A 17,550-nucleotide genomic window follows, 5' to 3' on the forward strand; every position below is an offset into this window, starting at 1 on the left:
GAAGGGCCCGACCCATGTCCAAAGTCGCTTCTGTTCCCCTGTTCCAGGCAGCAAGAGGCAACACTTTGTCCAGCCATGGCTCATTCCCAGCCCTGCTTCACACCCAAGCTTAACCAACCCAGCCCTTAGAGCCAATCCTTATCCCGGAATTATGGATCTGGCTTGCCAACTTCCCTTACCTACATTGTTCTAACATGCTAGATGCTGTTCACCTTGACGATCTACTGCAGTTATGGGTATGGCCAGGTTCAAGACTTACTCATTCTCCTCCAAATTTTCAACGACTAGTGAGTGCTCACCTGACACCACCAGAATTGAAATGCCTTTGTCTTAGGGTGAACCGATTCCAGGGCACCCTGCACTTTACAAAGAAAAGAGAACACTCTCAGGGAACCCTGTCATCTTCTCTAGGATCATTTGTGTCATTGCACTGGGTGCCATGGGGGGATAAATATAAGTGCTTAATTATACAGCTTTACAGGTAATCATCCAGACCTCCATGGCATACTGTACGTGTTTTATTATCACTGTACCCCTGGAGACATGACCTAATATTTTGCCCATGACCTTTTGATCCACAGGTTTACCACAGTATTTATTCCATTTTGAATGTGTGTGTGTGTGTGTGTGTGTGTGTGTGTGTGTGTGTGTGTGTGTGTGTGTGTGCGTTTCTTTGTATATGTGTGTGAATCTGTCAGTGCTTCTGAATGTGCTTATCTGTCTAACAGAAGCTAGATTGGATTCAAACCATCAAAAGAAAATAAGGTATCAATGTGTAAAAATCTGTGTCTGTGTGTGTTTGTGTTTGGGTGTGTGTCTTTCTGTTTGTGTAGACATTAAATACTTCCATAATCAATAGTCTGGAAGCAAAATACTTCCTCTAATAATTACCTATGCTACAGCAAATTTGAAATGTTAGGCGGAGGAAGTATTTTACATAAAAAAATTAAAAAAAAAAATACAAAACAATTTAACAGATAACCCATTCTTTACGTGTAATAATGCCCTCCATGGTGTGTGCTATTGGAGAAATATCCTTCCAAGGATGTAGAGGTCCTTCCCCGTAACATTACACCTCACAACACCTGTGCTCAGGTAGCACTAGCACATCTGACCATGGGCATGGACATGCCCGTGCAACTCCTGACAGAAACAGTTCTCAGGGTTGGGGCCAACGATGATGAACTGCTATATCTACCATGCATGGCTCACACCTGTCCACCATGCCAGGATATACAGCTCGACCCTGAGCAGGCATTATTTCCTCTGTAACACATATCCCATCAATCATTGTTTGCATAACACTGCAGTAAAATATGACTAAAATAGAAGAAAACAATATTTAGTATACAAACTAAAACAAAAGTAGAAATCATTATGTAGTAGTCTTTTCTGAAAGGTTTCTCAAGTAAACTTTAACTGTGCTTGACACTGGCTCCTTGTACCTTGTATTTCTTGAAACCACATCCCTCAACTGTCCAGAATTTTACAGAATGCCCTTAATGTCCAGAATTTTACAGAATGCCCTTAATTTATATCATATTTTTCCCTGTTCCTCATAAAATTATGGAGTTTTCAGTTAATTAATAAGGATTACAATGATGTTAATGCCAAATCTATTGTTTTATTAACTTTTTAAGTGAAAATTTTTCCCTAATTTTGGACCTGTATTCCCCCATTTTTTTATGCTTTCTCCAGAGTTCTTGAGCAAAGATGTTGAGAGGGCTGCTCAAAGCCTGGGAATGTCAGCATTATTGCTTACTTGCTCCTTTGATGCATAGTACTTGGACCACCAGTCTAGTTCAGAATCATCAGTTTCTTCTTCCTGGTCATTGATGTTAGCTTCCTCCTTGGTTGTAATTTTCTCAGGTTTATTCTGAAAATGAGGTATGAAAAAACAAGATCATACTGTCAGGCTATTGCATGTACAGTTGGAAATAAAGCAATGAGACCATCTTTCCAGGATATTGTTATGTGCAGTTGATAAAAAAAAACAATGAGGCTATACTGTCAGGATATTGCTCATTCAGTTGATAATAACATAATGTGACCACGCTGTAAGGATATTGTATATGCAGTTGGTAATTAAACAATGAGAGTATGTTAGCATTATTTTGCATGTGCATTTGATAATAACATAGTGAGACATGATTGTCAGGGTATCATACATAGATGATAATATTGAAATCATATTGCCAGAATATGTATAAGCAACATATTAACTAGGGAGAGGGTCTCACAGTGCTGCCAGCCACAACAGTACAGGGTGCACATGGCTGGAGTCAGTAGTTTGAACCACTATGACCAGCCTGTACTCCAACACATTTTAGTTAATGGAGTGCATTCAGGGAGGAGGTGACTTACACATATATCTGTTCATACAGTGCAATGCCTTTACAGTGGGTATGACAGCGTACAATTTATTACCCCATAGTATTCATGCTTTTATGAATCACAGCAAACTTTGTTCTATGGAGAACAGCATTTATGAAAAAGCATCTCTAATATATGTGTGTGTGTGTGTGTGTGTGTGTGTGTGTGTGTGTGTGTGTGTGTGTGTGTGTGTGTGTGTGTGTGTGTGTGTGTGTGTGTGTGTGTGTGTGTGTGTGTGTGTTTGTTTGTGTGTGTGTCTGTGTGTGTGTGTGTGTGTGTGTGTGTGTGTATATATATATATATATATATATATATATATATATATACATACACACATGCAGATAACTATATATATATATATATATATATATATATACACACACACACACACACACACACACACACACACACACACACACACACACACATATATATATATCTATATATATATATATATATATATATATATATATATATATATAGCTATTTGTATATATATCTGTATATATATATATGTGTGTATATATATATATATATATATATATATAGGTTTACTATCATTATTTCGAAAAAAAAAAAGTGTACTTATCACCAAAGTGTTTCGCCGAAAGTACACAATTCCGAACATTCCTAAAGTCGGAAAACAGCTGCTAATGTCGAAAATGTTGCTCACGACATTTTCGACACTTAACAGCAATCCCACCCTTCTCTTAACTCCCTAACTAGTTAGCCTAAAATCATGTTTATGCAGGGGGGCAAGCCCCCCTGCACCCCTCCTAACTTAATATTCCAACTCCGAGATCGCACTACAGTGAGGAAAGGGATGTATTTCCCTAACTGCACTGTACTGCGATCCCCTTACATGAGCGAGCGTTATAATTGCTATCGGGAGCTAGGATCCGCCACATAACACACGCACTCAAGTCACTCCAAAGCAAGTACAAATATGACTCTGTCATTGTCCATGCTGGCGTGAATGACCTGAGACGTACCTCCCTGGACTACATGAAAAGAGACATAGAGGAGCTCTCCGATTATGTAGCCCAGGCTGGTATGACCCTGACCCTGAGCAGCATCTTGCCCTCACCAAGAATTATACCACAATACAAAGACAAGATGATCAGCTTTAATAATTGGCTCAAGTACTGGTGTCATTCTAAGGGGATCCAATGTCTGTCTGCCTGGGATGACATGTTGGACAAGCCACGCCGCTTCGCAAGGGATGGCTTACACCTGTCGCCACTGGGCTTCCGGATATTGGCTAAGGCTCTTGCCACCCCCATAGTGCCTTTTTTAGACAAGCCTCAAAAGACAAACCCACCTCCTTAGAAAACAAAAATGGAAAAAAACTAAGGGTAATGCTGCTCAATGCCAGAAGTCTAAATCTCAAGATGCAGGCACTCGATGCACTCCTCAGCATGGAGAACATCGACGTCTGTGCAGTAACTGAAACCTGGTTCAAGGCTCCTGAGAGCACCCCAGCGCTACCAGGCTATACCTCGTATCATGCTTTTCGGCCCCAAAACCCGGGCCGAACCACAAAGGGAGGGGGAGTGTCCATATTCATCAAGGACACCCACACCTCCAGGTTAGTAGCAACACATGAAGCATCAGAGACTATACAGGTGCAACTATCCAAAGGCAAAACTGCTATACAAATGGTAGCATGTTACAGACCGCCCTCCCAATCTCAGGAACCCCACTCAGCCTTCCTGAAGACATTGGAGGATATGAATGTATCACAAAATACCATCATACTGGGAGACTTCAACTACCCAAACATAGATTGGGTACATTATTCTAGCCCTAATACCCTAGCCCAAAGGTTCCTGGAATTCATAAATTCAAATGCACTGGAACAACTAGTCACCTCTCCCACTAGGGGAGATAATATACTAGACCTGATCATCACAAACACGGGGACAAAATGCTCCACACCAGAAGTATACCCCTCACTAGTGAGATCTGACCACAAACTAATCACCCTGGATATACATATCCCACCTCCACCCCAGCACAAAAGACCACAGTGAAAAACTTCTCAAAAGCAGACTTCACTCTTCTTAAGACTGAGATGGTATCCTTTAAGCCCACTGTGCCAGTGGATACCACATCCCACAATGCCGAATCCTTCACAAATGCTTTCTATGGACATCTCCAAGAATGCATGGATCATGCAATCCCAAATAAATCCAAGTCCCTCTCCACCAAAGGCAAGTGTCCTGTCTGGTGGACCTCAGCCATTAACAAATTGTATAACAAAAGAAGGAAGCTACTGCACGTCAGAGCAAAATCCCATGAAGGGAAGACATCTCTGATCAACATTAGCAGAAAACTACGTTCTCTCATAAAAACATCCAAGGCCAACTTTGAGAGAAAAATCGCTAAGGACACTAAAGATAACCACAAAGCCTTCTTCAGCTATGTTAGAAACCTGGGCGGAAACCCTCAGATATGCTCAGAGTTAGTTCACAATAACAAAAAATACACTGAACCCACAGATATTGCCAACATTCTGGCTGACAGGTTCAGAGCAAATTTCTCCCCTCCCTCACCCCCAAAAGAAGAAATACTTATCCCAGCTGAATGTAATCTCCCTGTCATCTCAGATGTCCAAGTGAGAACCGTCCTAAACAAAGCTAAAAACACAGCATCAATGGGACCTGACGGTATCCCGGGTTGCGTGTTACGTGAACTCCAAGAGGAGCTAAACCCACACATAAAAATGCTATTTAACCTTAGCCTTACTTCAGGATATGTACTTGAACAGTGGCGTACAGCAACAGTGGTCCCACTCCACAAAGGGGGTACCTCTACAGAACTCAGAAAACCAAACCTCAAAAATCTTCAGAATACACCAAGGAACACTCAGAGAAAGAACACAGAAGTGGCATTAATCCATCTTTATTTAGTCTGTCCTGGTACCTCAGCTGTTCGCCTTCAATGGGACACATTCAAACAATTTCAGTGTTCTTTTATATCTGCATCAATCAATTAATTAAACAATTAATTGTTTCAAACATTTTTAACTCATTCAACACTGAAACATTTTTCCACAAAAAACATGAATATAATATTCTTTTTTACTTTTTTGTTCTTTTTTCCCTTAGTTCATCATTATAAAGAATACATTATTTCATTTTGAACAAAATTTCTTATATGTATTACAAAAATACAAACATAGAATAAATACTCTATTATATTCAAAATTACAATATTAATACATTTCATCAATGTAATAAATTTCTTTCATTTGAAAATACAATGTAACATCCTGTAAATCATTTTTTGATTCAAACATTACAAAATTTCTTATACTTAATATTAAATTAGCAGGTCTTGATAAATACTATGTATTTTCAAAATTTTGACTACTATAAATTTCATTAAATTTCCAAATTCATTCCCTTAGGAAATAAAGTGTGATACCCTATAATCATCCTCTGTTCAAGCTTAATCAATGCTGCTTTAAAATTCCCTTTACACAAATGGGGCCTGGCAAGTACACTGAATCTAAAGCTGTAATTTTTACCATCATGTGTACTACAAAAATGAGTAGCTACAGGGCTCTCCAAATTGCCCCTCCTTATGTCACCCAGATGCTCCAGAATGCAAATCTTAATCTTTCTGGTAGTCTGACCAATGTACCACTTGGGGGGAACACAATCACATCCTAAAATGTATACTACACCAGATGACCTACAGTCAAACCTCTCAAAAGCAATGTATTTTTTTCCATTTATTTTCATTCCATGCATATTTATGATTTTATCACAAACAGAACAATTACCACAACTATGCATCCCAATATTACTATCTGCCATGACTTCCAATTTTCTATTCAAAATTTCTTTTAAATTCGGATACCTTTTGTAAGAAAAAGTAATATGCTTGGGAAAAAGATGACCTATTGCTGGATCTTCACATACCACATGCCACAAACCCCTGATAATTTTTTCCATAATAATGGAAAAATTAGAGTACCTAGACACAAAAAATATTCTATTCAAATCTGAAAAAGTTTCAGAGTCAAATGCATTCTCATGCCTACGCATCCTAAATGTCTTATCTTTACACAATTTACATTTTATAGCTTGAAGTTTGTCATGATCATAGCCACGAGATGTTAATCTTTCCAAAATTCCATCACACACTTCCTCCCAGAGATTTTTATCCGAAGTGTTTCTCAAATTCCTTTTAAATTCCCCTTCTGGTAAAGCTTTAATCAAATGTGCAGGGTGCATGCTGCTAGCATGCAAGCAGTTATTAACCGATGTGGGTTTCCTAAAAGTTCTATATTGGACCAAACTATTCATTCCTACATAAAACTCTACATCAAGAAAAGGAATTTTAAATTCAGATGTATGTGCTACAAATTTTAAACCATGATGGTTATTGTTTAAATCCAACAGAAACTGATCAAACAAAATAATGTCACCCTTACATACAAAAAGTAAATCATCTATGTAACGTTTAAAGAAAACCACATTATTAACAAAAAATGTATTTTGAAACATGAATTCTTTCTCAAATTCCCCCATGTAAATCACTGCATAGCTAGGCGCAAAGGCTGCACCCATGGCAGTTCCATTTATCTGCAAAAAATATTCATTTTTCCACAAAAAATAATTGTGTGTTAAACTAAACTCAAGCAAACTTAACAAAAATCTAGTGCGTGGTCCTTCTCCCATCATTTTATACATTGCTTTCAGGCCCCACCTAGTTTTAATATTGGTGTAGAGTGATACAACATCAATGCTAGCCCAGTAATAGTTCTCTTCCCATTTCAAACCTCTTAATGCTAAACAGACATCCTGAGTATTTCTAACATGTGACTGTACTTTCGGAAGAAATTTCTCTGAGTGTTCCTTAGTGTATTCTGAAGGTACCTCTACAGACTCTGGAAACTACCGCCCCATAAGCTTAACCAGCCTGGTCTGCAAAGCTATGGAAAGAATCATTATGGAACTCATAAACAGAGACATAGGGGACCTACAGACACTTGACCCCACCCAGTTCGGTTTTGTAAAGGGCAGATCCTGCCTTTTGAACCTGGTTGACTTTTTCAAAACAGTCACTAGAGCCATTGATGAGGGCAAAGCAGTCCATACAGCCTACCTGGACTTGGCTAAGGCCTTCGACACAATACCCCACTCAGGCATCATAGATAAGCTCAACAGCTTAAACGTAAACCCTTATGTCACTAGATGGGTTGCAAACTGGCTAAAGGACAGAACCCATAAAGTTAAAATCACTGGAGCAATGTCAGACTCAAAGCCAGTCACAAGTGGTGTCCCACAGGGATCTGTCCTGGGACCCCTCTTGTTCAGCATTTATTTCTCAGATGTTAAAGCAAACATGGGAGGGTTGTGGCTGACAAAGTTCGCAGATGACTGCAAACTAGGCGCCATAGTTGATACACCAGCGGACACATACATCCTACAAAAAGGCCTCACAGAAACGGACAACTGGTGCCGGAGTCACGGCCTTAAACTAAATGCCAAAAAATGTATAGTTATCCCCTTTGGGAAAAGCAAAGTACCCACAAATTATCACATAGACAGCAACCCACTGAGTATGGAAAAAGTTATCAGAGACCTAGGGACCCAAGTCGACAGCGACCTCTCATTTGACACCCACGTTGCCAAAGTGGTTAGAAAAACATTCTACCTTGCACACCTCATCATGAAGGGATTCACATCCAGATCCAGGGATGTCATTGTACCCCTATACTCCTCCCTCATCAGACCCATGATTGAGTACAATGCCCCATTTGGTATGTACCTCACCCGGCATTTGCAACAGCTGGAGAGACCACAAAAGTACCTCACCAAGAGGATCAAGGGTCTCCAACATATGTCTTATTCTGCCAGACTAAAGAAACTTCAGCTCTATTCAGTAGCATACCGCCTGCTCAGAGGTGATCTCTGCCTGACATACAAGGCCATGTCCAATCAGGATCTGATGGACATGCTCCACCTCAAAAAATCCAAATCCATCAGGACAATGAGAGCTAAAGACGTAAACCTCGGCACAAGTATGAATAGGACATGCTGGAGGGATAGATTCATAACTCAGAGGCTTCCCATGCTTTGGAACAAGATCCCAGTTCATATTAGGCAGAGCCCCTCACTGACTCTCTTCAAGAGAAATCTTGATAAGTGGATGGGTGATCGTAAGTTTACCCCAGGGGTCACATCTGTGTCACTGCTAGACAGGGGCACAGTAAACTAATTCTATTATATAAGGGGACCTTCATTGTGTCATTACTAGACAGAGGCACAATATTCTAATTTTATTCTGTACATTTTTGTACCACTTCATGAGGTGGCAAAAGCCACATCACTATGGCTAGGCTTACAAATGCCCCAGGGCAGATAGCCTAGTACTATACTATGAAACTATGAAACTATTCGCAATAATACCATTCGCTCATGTAACCTGCCGAAATATGAAGTATTCGAACATCTGTTGCTCGAATAGTTCATAGACCACTACAGCGAATGGCATGGGGTCGAATGGTAACAATGTCATACCCGACATTGTCGAAGTACAAATCTCGCCCCTATCTCAACCCATGTTAAAGCCCATTTGGAGGTCGAATTCGAGATGTACTTTTGGCAATGTCAGAATTCGACATTGTCACTTTTACACTTGGGAGTCGGAGATACCAGCATTCGACCAAATGCACTTCGGAATTATGATAGTAAACTATATATATAAATATATATATATATATATATATATATATATATATATATATATATATATATATATATATATATATATATATATATATATATATATATATATATATATATATAGACACAGACACATATACAAATAGCAGACCCCTTTGTAACTTTAATAAAAATTGAAAGTAAAAGAATGGAAGATGAGGTTATCTTCTTCTTATTTTCTTTCGGCTGTTCCCATTAGGGGTCACCACAGTGGATCATTTGTTTCCATTTCTTCCTGTCCTCTGCATCTTGCTGTGTCACACCAACCACCTGCATGTCCTCTCTCACCACATCCATAAACCTTATCTTAGGCCTTCCTGTTTTCCTTTTACCTGGCAGCTCCATGCTTAGCATCCTTCTCCCAATATACCCAGCATCCCTCCTCAGCACATGTCCAAACCAAAGCAATCTTGCCTCTCTGACTTTGTCTCCAAACCGTCCAACCTGAGCTGACCCTCTAATATACTGATTCCTAATCCTGTCCATCCTTGTCACACACAGTGCAAATCTTAACATCTTTAACTCTGCCACTTCCAGCTCTGACTCCTGCCTTTTTGTCAATGCCACCGTCTCCAACCCATACAACATAGCTGGTCTCACTACCCTCTTGTAGACCTTCTCTTTCACTCTTACTGGTACCTGTCTGTCACAAATCACTTCTGGCACTCTTCTCCACCCATTCCACTCTGCCTGTACTCTCTTCTTCACCTCTCTTCCACACTCACCATTACTCTGAACTGTTGATCCCAAGTACTCAAACTCATCCACCTTCGCCAACTCTACTCCCTGCATCCTCACCATTCCTCTATCCTCCCTCTCATTCACACACATATATTCTGTCTTAGTCCTGCTGACCTTCATTCCTCTCCTCTCTAGAGGACATCTCCACCTCTCCAGGGTCTCCTCAACCTGGTCCCTACTCTCACTACAGATCACAATGTCATTTGCAAGCATCATAGTCCATGGGGCATCTTGTCTGATCTCGTCTGTCAACCTGTCTATCACCACTGCAAATAAGAAAGGGCTCAGAGCTTACCCTTGATGTAACCCCACCTCCACCTTAAACGCATCTGTCACTCCCACTGCAGATTTCACCACTGTCACACTACCCTCATATATATCCTGTACCACTCTTACACACTTGTCTACCACTCCTGACTTCCTCATACAATACCACAACTCCTCTCTAAGCACCCTATCATATGCTTTCTCCAAGACCACAAAGACACAATGCAACTCCTTCTGAAGATGAGGTTATCTAGAGATGAAAAATAATATACATATAATATAAGCAATTATTTAAAAAACATTTTAAAACAACAACACCTAAACTCAGCTCTGATGGTGAGAATGAGGAGTATTTTTTAGAGCTACAAGAACTTTGTGTTCATTAAAAAAGGTCTCATCGATTGGCTACTACAGAAGAATCTTGTATTCAACAAAATGTACCACAGAACAATACCCAATTAACAGTGAGAGGGTGGAGAAACCAGGCTTTTCAGTAGTTTACAACAAACAAAACAGGCTGCAAATGTGATACCGGCTTGGTCAGCATTTCCATTCATCATACAAAGAATTGAGGACTTTTAGGAATCAGAACACAGATTACCAGGAGAACTGACCTTACACCAGGAGTACAAAGAGGTATAATTAACCACGCACTGGATGGTTTTAAAGTTATTAACTCATCTAGAAAAGATCCAATACTTGATGAACTGGCCATTTGAAAAGTACAACAAATGTAAGGAAGAAAGCCAAACGGATCAGGAGACTACTGCAAACAAAACAATCCACCAACTGTGCAATAAACCAAGAATGAACGCTTCATTTGAAAAGTACACATCTAGTATGACATGGTAAATCTGTGGACACTAAAACATCATTCAAAGTGTTTTGTAGGGGATTTAAATATTAAGTTGTTAGCATAGACAGGTAACTTAACGTGTCAACCTAACAAGGAGGTGAGAAATTTAAGTGAATATATACCTGCTTTACATGCTACCATTCATGCTTTTGAGACGGTGAAAAGTAAAATGAGATAAGAACACTATTAAACAACCACCGAAGAAAAGATTTTATAAGTTGAATGCAAGTAAGATGCTTGAAATGTATTGTCTAGGGATACAAATAGATGTGAAAACTAAAAAAGAAGCAACAGACGTTACGGGCACTGGGAGGTATGACTCTTGTATTAATTAATTATTATCTAATGCACTTTGTAAAAAGTAGACTGAAAAATCTTTTACAGGATCTACAAAAATCAAAGTATTAGATAGTTTGTAGATATGAGGTCTAAATTCAGAAAATGAATTTGATTATTTTAAGGTTTCCAATCCTTCCATTCTATCTTTTTCCAATAACAATAATATGGAGGTCAGTTAATACAGAGGATTATGATTGGATCAGTGATCATAACCAGCTTATTATGTGTTGGTGACATGAATGCCAAGAAATTCAACTCGAGATCAAAGCTTGAGAGGTAAAGTTTGGCATCCAAGTCAAGAACACATTATGACCCATTATGATCTGAAACTCGATCATAATTCTTTGCAGTGCATGGAAATTCTGTTCCATGTATTACTAGACTCTCAAACTTAAAAAAAAAAAACCATATCTTCTGCCAGTATTGCAGCGGAAAAGTGGTTGATATCCTATATTTTCCTTCTGTAGAGGAAAGCAGTTTGATTCAAAATAGTGGCCGTAATATAGCTTACAGCAGGCTGAAATGGAAAGTGAAATGAAGCTGTTTCATGTCCTGTTGCTGCTGTTTTCTGGCTGGTACTGTCTGATTTAATTGCAGACTCAATGTTAATAGCATGTAGGGGTACTTAAGAATCATTAACTACCCCACTAAGCATTGTTAATGTCAGGTCTTGTGCTACAGTAATGCTGAATCAGGATGTAATCTAACAGTTTTTTGAGCGTACTCATGGAGATGCATGCACTACATAACTTTTAAACCCACTGCATCAACTGCTAAATTAAAAACACAACATCCACCATTTTTGTTGACAAGATTTTATATTCTTTGTTGTTCATCATACTCTCCTTTATTAGAAATGTTATTAATTTTGTTTAGAAATGTACTGTTGTTACTGTCCATGCTCTAGACATACTTATTACACCTGTTATCAAGTGTTTATATTGAATGATTTGAGTATTTTATACATGAAGGAATATTTGAGTGGACATGTTTATCTCACTGATGATAAACTACAGGTTTTAACAACCTTTTTGGAATTACTTTTGGAGAGAAATTTCTTTTTGCTTCACAGTAGATATTGTCAGCAAATTAAAGGAAGAGCTATGGGGCAGTGATTGCCTCAGTCTCCTCATCTTTGGTAATTGTAAGATGAAAGAAAAAAATTCATTGGTACCTCCAACTTTACCTAACGGCTTATGTTTTGTTCACATTTCATAGACAATGTTCTGTTGGGTTCTACTTTCCATATGAAGAGTCAAAACTCCAAGCATCAAAAATGTAAAAAAAAAAAGAAATCAATGCCTGTAATGCAGTTACACTGTAAATGCATTTCACAGGAGGAAAGCTTCACCTACACTCTCAGATGTGGGGTGCTTGTTCCTAAACCAACTTAAATATACCAAATCCACACTTGCATCAACATGAAGAGTGGCAAACTCTCCCAAAAGAAGGGACTCGCTGTTGGCATACAAACAGAAATCATATAGCACTGATTTCCTATGGAAAACAGTGATTGTTGTATTCCTCTGTGTCTTATGCTTTGAGAGATTGACATTTGAGGAATTTCAACTTGACTACCTATAGATACACCGTTTTCTTGATCTGGAGGGGTAGCTGAGCAGAATTTGGTGATGTTTTGAATGACATCAATATGATAATAGAGGTTTTCATGCTTCCAGATAATCTATTGCTTTACTGGATATAATTTTGGATGTAGACATATATGAAGATAAACACATAAATATTTGTACCAAGCATTTTTTTAAATAATGTCAGAGAAACATCTGTCTTCATTTCACTACTGCATACATTCTTTTACAACAAAGAATGTGTTTTTGAGCCATTTTGTTAGAGTTTCTGGGTTAAGTACTAAAGAGTAGGATTTTGAACAAGAAAGTGAATTTCTAATTTAACAATATCTGCTGAGGGGAGACGCTGAGAATTTTGATTGCAGTTTATATGATATAGTGATAAAAGGTTGGGGCTCAGAAAGCACATCAGGGATACTGAGAAGTAATGTTGAGGAACAGGTTAATGCTAAGTCTCTTAGACATACTGAAGTAAAAAACCAGTATAGACAATGAAGCAGTTTTCCAACAAATATCTTCTCAGCTGTTTCTTCTTAATAACAGCACTACAAATACAGCATTACTATTCTATTGTTAACTTGACTGATGTGTTATACACTTTCTAATATGTGTATCTCATACTATAAATCAACAAATGTAATTCTTGTAATTTGAATTTTGCTAATTTATTTTTCTTATATTATGACTAATGGCCAGGATTATGCCTGAAATGAGTTGTTGGATCAGTGTACTTACCCAGTTAACAAATGAGAAACAAAGAAGGAAGTGTACTAGGCTAATGGCCCTGGAGTCTTTACAAGTCTAACCCCCAAAAATTGCCCAGGCACCGTGCCACCCAATGTTATTTCACAGTGCCCCAATTCAGTAGGGCAACTGGAATGATGCCTGGAGTGAACTTTCTGTTACCCATCCACTCATCAAGATTTCTCTTGAAGAGGGCCAGTGGGGTGCTCTGCTTGACATGAATGGGAAGCTTATTTCAGAATATGGGAAGTCTTTGGGAGATGAACCTGTCCCTCCAGCATGTTCTGGTGATTGTGGTAATGAGGTTGTGATCTCTGGAGCATGTGGAATGGGGGGATTGGGATTTCTTTAGGTGTAGCATTTCAAGTAGGGCTGGTTGGACATGGCTTTGTAAGTCAAGCAGAGATCACCTCTAAATAGATGATAAGAGACTGAGAACAGCTGAAGTTTCTTGAATCTGTCCATGTAGGACATGTGTTTAAGGCCTAGGATCCTTTTTGTGAGGACTTTTGTGGCCTCTCCAGTTGTTGTAGGTGTCTGGTCAGGTACCTCTTTCTTCCTGGATGCAAAACCTTTGGTTATAAGATGTGCCATGTAGAAGGACTTTCTGACCACAGTGGCAATGTGGTGGTCAAAGGTGAGGTGGCTGTCAACCTGGGTGCCCAGATCTCTTATGGCCACTTCAGTGTTCAGTGGCCTTCCATCAACATGGTCATTTGTGGGAACTGAGTTTTTTCCAAAGGGGATAATAACACATTTTTTGGCATTAAGCTTTAGGCCATGGTTCTGACACCAGTCATTGGTCTCAGACAGGCCCTTTTGTAAGATGTCTGCAGCAGTTGGGAAGTTGATAATGACTCCTAGCTTGCAGTCATCAGTGAACTTGGTCAGGCAGAGTCCTTCTATGTTGGCCTAGACTTCTGAGAAGTAGATGCCAAACAGGAGAGGGCCCAGGACTGAGCCCTGTGGGACTCCTCTCATGACTGGTCGACAGTCTGACTTGGAATCCACAACTTTTACTCTGTGGGTCCTGTCTGTGAGCCAATTTGCAGCCCACCTAGTGATGTAAGGATTGATACCTAGTTTGGTGAGTTTATCAATGATACCTGAGTGTTGAACGGTATCAAAGGCCTTGCCCAGGTCGAGGTAGGCTGTATGCACTGTCTTACCCTCATCCACAGCCTTGGTGACTGCCTCAAAGAAGTCGGCCAGGTTCAGCAGGCAGTCTCTCCCCTTGACAAAGCCAAACTGTGTGGGGCCAAGAATTTGGAGATTGCCTATATCTTTGTTAAGCAGGTCCATGATGATGTGCTCCATAGCTTTGCATACCAGACTCATCAGCCTAATGGGGCAATAGTTCCCAGGGTCTGTAGTTGCTCCCTCTTTATGGAGTGGGATGAATGTAGCAGTGCGCCATTCATTAGGGACATAGCCTCAGGTTAGGCTGTGATTGAACAGGGCACACAGATGTGGTGCCAGTTAATTTTGTAGCTCATATAGATTGCAGCCAGGAATATTGTCAGGTCCCATGGACTCTGTATTCTTGGCTTTGTACAATGCAGCTTTCACCTGTGCTGCAGAAATGGTGGGTACCAGGCTTTCTTCTGGTATTGTGATTGGGCCCTTACGGGCGGTAAAATTGGCACTGAATATGTTGGCCAGTATGTTGGCTATATCTGTTGGCTCAGTAGAGGAGGTGCTATTCTCAATAACTCAGAGCAAATCTGGGTATTGCCTCTGAGGTTTTTGATATAGCTATAGAAGGCTTTGTGATTGTTTTTGGTGTCAGACATAATTCTGCCTTCATAGCTTGCTTTAGATTATTTGATAAGGGATCTCAGCTTTTTGTTGAGGTTGATAAGAGAGGTTTTCCAGTCTTGTGACTTAATTTTTTTCTGCAACAGTTTTTTTCCTTCTGTTGGAGAGTTTGATGGCTGAGGACCACCAGATTGGCTTCCTTTTTTTGGAGGAGAGCGTGTTAGTTTTATTTGGTATGTCAAGGTACATGCTCATACAGTGCATAAGTGTATGATTCAGCAGTCATGCAGCTATTATCCATTGGCATGGGTGATGAGAAGTTAGCCACCTCTGTTTGTAGAAGCCCAAAGTTGGCTTTAGAGAAGTTTTCTGGGTGGTCATCCTAGCAGGGGGTGTAGGTGAGATGGAGATTTCCATGGTGATCAGTTTGTGGTCATATTTAACCAGGGAGGAATTGACTATAGGTGTGGAGCAATGGTCTCCCATGTTGGTAATAACCAGGTCGAGGATGTTGCTTCCTCTAGTGGGGGTCAGAATGAGCTGGTCCAGGGCATTGGAATTGATAAATTCCAGAAAGCACTGGGCCTGCACATTGGTACTTGAATAGTTTTTCCAGTTGATGGAAAGGTAGTTAAAGTCATCCAGTATGAGAGTATTGGGTTGGACCTTGATAGATTCCAGGGTGCTTAGGAAGTTGGAGTGAGAGTCTAGGGACATGTTTGGGGTTCTTTAGCAGGCTATGACCTGTATCGCCATCTTACCTAGTGTTAGGTGTACCTGAAGTATCTCGCATGCATTATGCTGGGCTACCAGTCTAGAGGTGTGTGTATCTTTTAAGAATATGGAGACACCACCACCTTTTGAGCTTCCGGCTGTATTCTGGGACCAAAAGGTATGGAATGAATTGTAGCCTGGGAGCACAGTGGTGCTTTCTGTCCCTTTAAATCAGGTCTCTGTTACAGCACAGATCTCAACATTCTTCATTTTGAGGAGAGCTTTGAGCAAGTGCATCTTGAGATTTAGACTTCTAGCACTGAGCAGCATGACCCTTAGATTGTATTTGTAGCTGTTACGGTGGCATTTTGGTCTTTGCAATACTGCCTAAAAAGGCACTATAAAGGTGTTCAAGAGCCTTAGCCAATACCCACAATCCCAGGGGTGATAGATGCAGGCCGTCTCTGGCAAAGCATCAAGGTCTATGATCATGTCATCTCAGCAGACAGATACTGGATCCCCTAAGAATTACACCAGAAACTTAGCCAGTTGTTGAAGTTAGTCATTTTCTGCTCGTACTGTGGTATCATTCTGGGAGATGTTAGAATATTCCTCAGGGCTAGGGTCATACCTGCCTGGGCCACATAATCCATGAGTTCCATCACATCTCTTTTCATGTAGTCCAGGGAGATACGTCTCAGGTCATTCACACCCACATGGACAATGACTGAGTCATATTTGAACTTGTTGTGGAGTGACATGAGTGGATGTGTTATGTGTCAGATCCTGGCACTTGAAAAACAACTGACTGCTCCCTTCTCCTTGTTCAACCTAGTGAATGGGACACCAGTGTGCCTTACAATTGAGTCTCCTATGATTAGTACATTGGGCAAAGTGTTTTGCCTTAAGGGCTTGGGTTGAGGGGCACACTGTGGTGGTGAGCTATGTGTTCTGGTGTTGGTGTTGTGTTCTGGTGGTCAAGTGCATTTCTGTCTCAGGGGTCTCTGTTGTTTGGATACATTTTTATTGAGAGCCTCTGCGAAGGTGGGTGTATGGTTTGTTGGTGTGGGTTGGTGTTTCTATGTGTGTTTCTATGTGTGGGTTGTAATGGTTGGTGTTTTGGAGGGCTGTGTATTCTATGTAGTGAGTTACAGGTGCTGACCTTCTCCTCTTGACCAGCTAGTCCGGTCTTGGTTGGAGCATGCACTGCTTTCAGTTTGGTGATATAAGTGCATCTCTCAAGGGTATGAGTGTTGGGTGGTAAGAGGAGGGAGTTGTCTGTGTACATTAGATAGTTGCCACACTGTCTTAGAATGCCCAAGTGCACCAGGGTTAGTAGTAGAAAGCACAGGAAATTGCCCTACAATCTTACCAGGAGGGGTGGTCATAACTAATAAGTACTGGTGCTGTTACTGCATAGGAACAGTTA

At 40.2% G+C, this 17,550-nt stretch overlaps 1 protein-coding gene across 1 annotated transcript in view; it reads right to left on the reverse strand.

Annotated features, from left to right (window-relative positions):
- The window catches only part of LOC122797635 (fer-1-like protein 4), a 1,984,889-nt gene that overhangs the window by 802,869 nt on the left and 1,164,470 nt on the right, over positions 1-17,550 (reverse strand). The window contains exon 24 of the mRNA XM_044066179.1: positions 1,763-1,876. Coding sequence (XP_043922114.1) covers positions 1,763-1,876 — 114 coding nt within the window. The remainder of the gene's footprint in view (positions 1-1,762; positions 1,877-17,550) is intronic.

This window comes from Protopterus annectens, chromosome 3.part1 (assembly GCF_019279795.1).
Source record: "Protopterus annectens isolate FY-2018-M chromosome 3.part1, PAN1.0, whole genome shotgun sequence".
In the NCBI taxonomy this organism is placed as follows: Eukaryota; Metazoa; Chordata; order Ceratodontiformes; family Protopteridae; genus Protopterus; species Protopterus annectens.